This window comes from Corvus brachyrhynchos, unplaced genomic scaffold (genome assembly GCF_000691975.1).
Source record: "Corvus brachyrhynchos isolate BGI_N302 unplaced genomic scaffold, ASM69197v1 scaffold221, whole genome shotgun sequence".
NCBI classification, from domain to species: Eukaryota; Metazoa; Chordata; class Aves; order Passeriformes; family Corvidae; genus Corvus; species Corvus brachyrhynchos.
The window spans coordinates 308,406-309,393 of NW_008236622.1; the positions used below are offsets into that span (position 1 = coordinate 308,406).

Below are 988 nucleotides of genomic sequence, written 5' to 3' on the forward strand. Positions count from 1 at the left end.
GGCCTCAGCCGTCGTTTTTCCAGCCGTGCCAGCCCCTGGAACACCCCAGTGGGCAGGTGATCAATGGCGTTGTGTGAGAGTGCCAGTGTTTCCAGCACTGACAGGTTAGCAAAGAGCTCCTGGGGCACTGTCTCCAGCCGGTTGAGAGCCAGTGAGAGGTGGAGGAGGACAGGGGTGCCAGTGAAGAGGGTGGCAGGCAGGGTGGCCAGGTGGTTGCCCTCCAGGCTGAGGACAGTGAGGTTGAGGAGACCTGCGAAGATGTCAGGGGCCAGGCTGCCCAGGGTGTTGTGCTGCAGCTGCAGCCCCCGCAGCGAAGATGCCGGCTGGCAGCTCCTTCAGCTGGTTGCCATCCAGGTGGAGCTCAGTCAGCTGGCCAAGGGTCCTGAAAGCACCAGGAGGTAACCGTGCCAGCAGATTGTCACTGAGCTTGAGGACACGAAGGGCAACAAGTGGGGCCAGCAGCCCATCCGGCAGCTCAGCCAGGGCATTCTGTGAGAGGTCCAGGGCCTGCAGCTGCCGGAGCGGGCGGAAGATGCCTGGGGGCAGTGCCTCGATCCTGTTCCCCGACAAGCGCAGGTCCTGCAGGCGGCATGAGGCGGTGAAGAGCCCCGGCTGCAGAGTGCGGATGGCGTTGGCACTGAGGGAGAGCTTGCTGAGGCTGGTCAATCCTGGCGCCCCAAGGCTGACGGCTGGCAAGGGGTTGCCTGACACCTCCAGCTCGGTGAGGCTGGGCAGCCCCTGAAAGGCACCAGCCTCCAGCTCTTGGATGTTGTTGTTGATGAAGACCAGCTTGGTGAGGGTGGTGCTGGAGCCCAAAGCCCTGCTGTGGATGCTGCTTAGGGCTGTCTCCACGAAGAAGAGCTGGGTGGCACTTCCCGGCAGGCCCTCCGGGATCTCCTGCATCCTTTCGTTTGAGCAGAAGACTTTGGAGGTGTCATAGCACTGGCAGGTAGGGGGGGAGGAGGGGGGCAGCCCCCCCCCCCCGCAC

At 63.8% G+C, this 988-nt stretch overlaps 1 protein-coding gene across 1 annotated transcript in view; it reads right to left on the reverse strand.

Annotated features, from left to right (window-relative positions):
- Nucleotides 1-988, reverse strand: part of LOC103624845 — a gene marked incomplete at its 5' end in the record, with an annotated part of 9,612 nt that overhangs the window by 8,586 nt on the left and 38 nt on the right. The window contains 2 exon segments of the mRNA XM_017726394.1: nucleotides 1-312; nucleotides 314-988. The exon segment at nucleotides 1-312 is cut by the window's left edge and continues 565 nt beyond it; the exon segment at nucleotides 314-988 is cut by the window's right edge and continues 38 nt beyond it. Of these exon segments, the coding sequence (XP_017581883.1) occupies nucleotides 1-312; nucleotides 314-988 (987 nt within the window).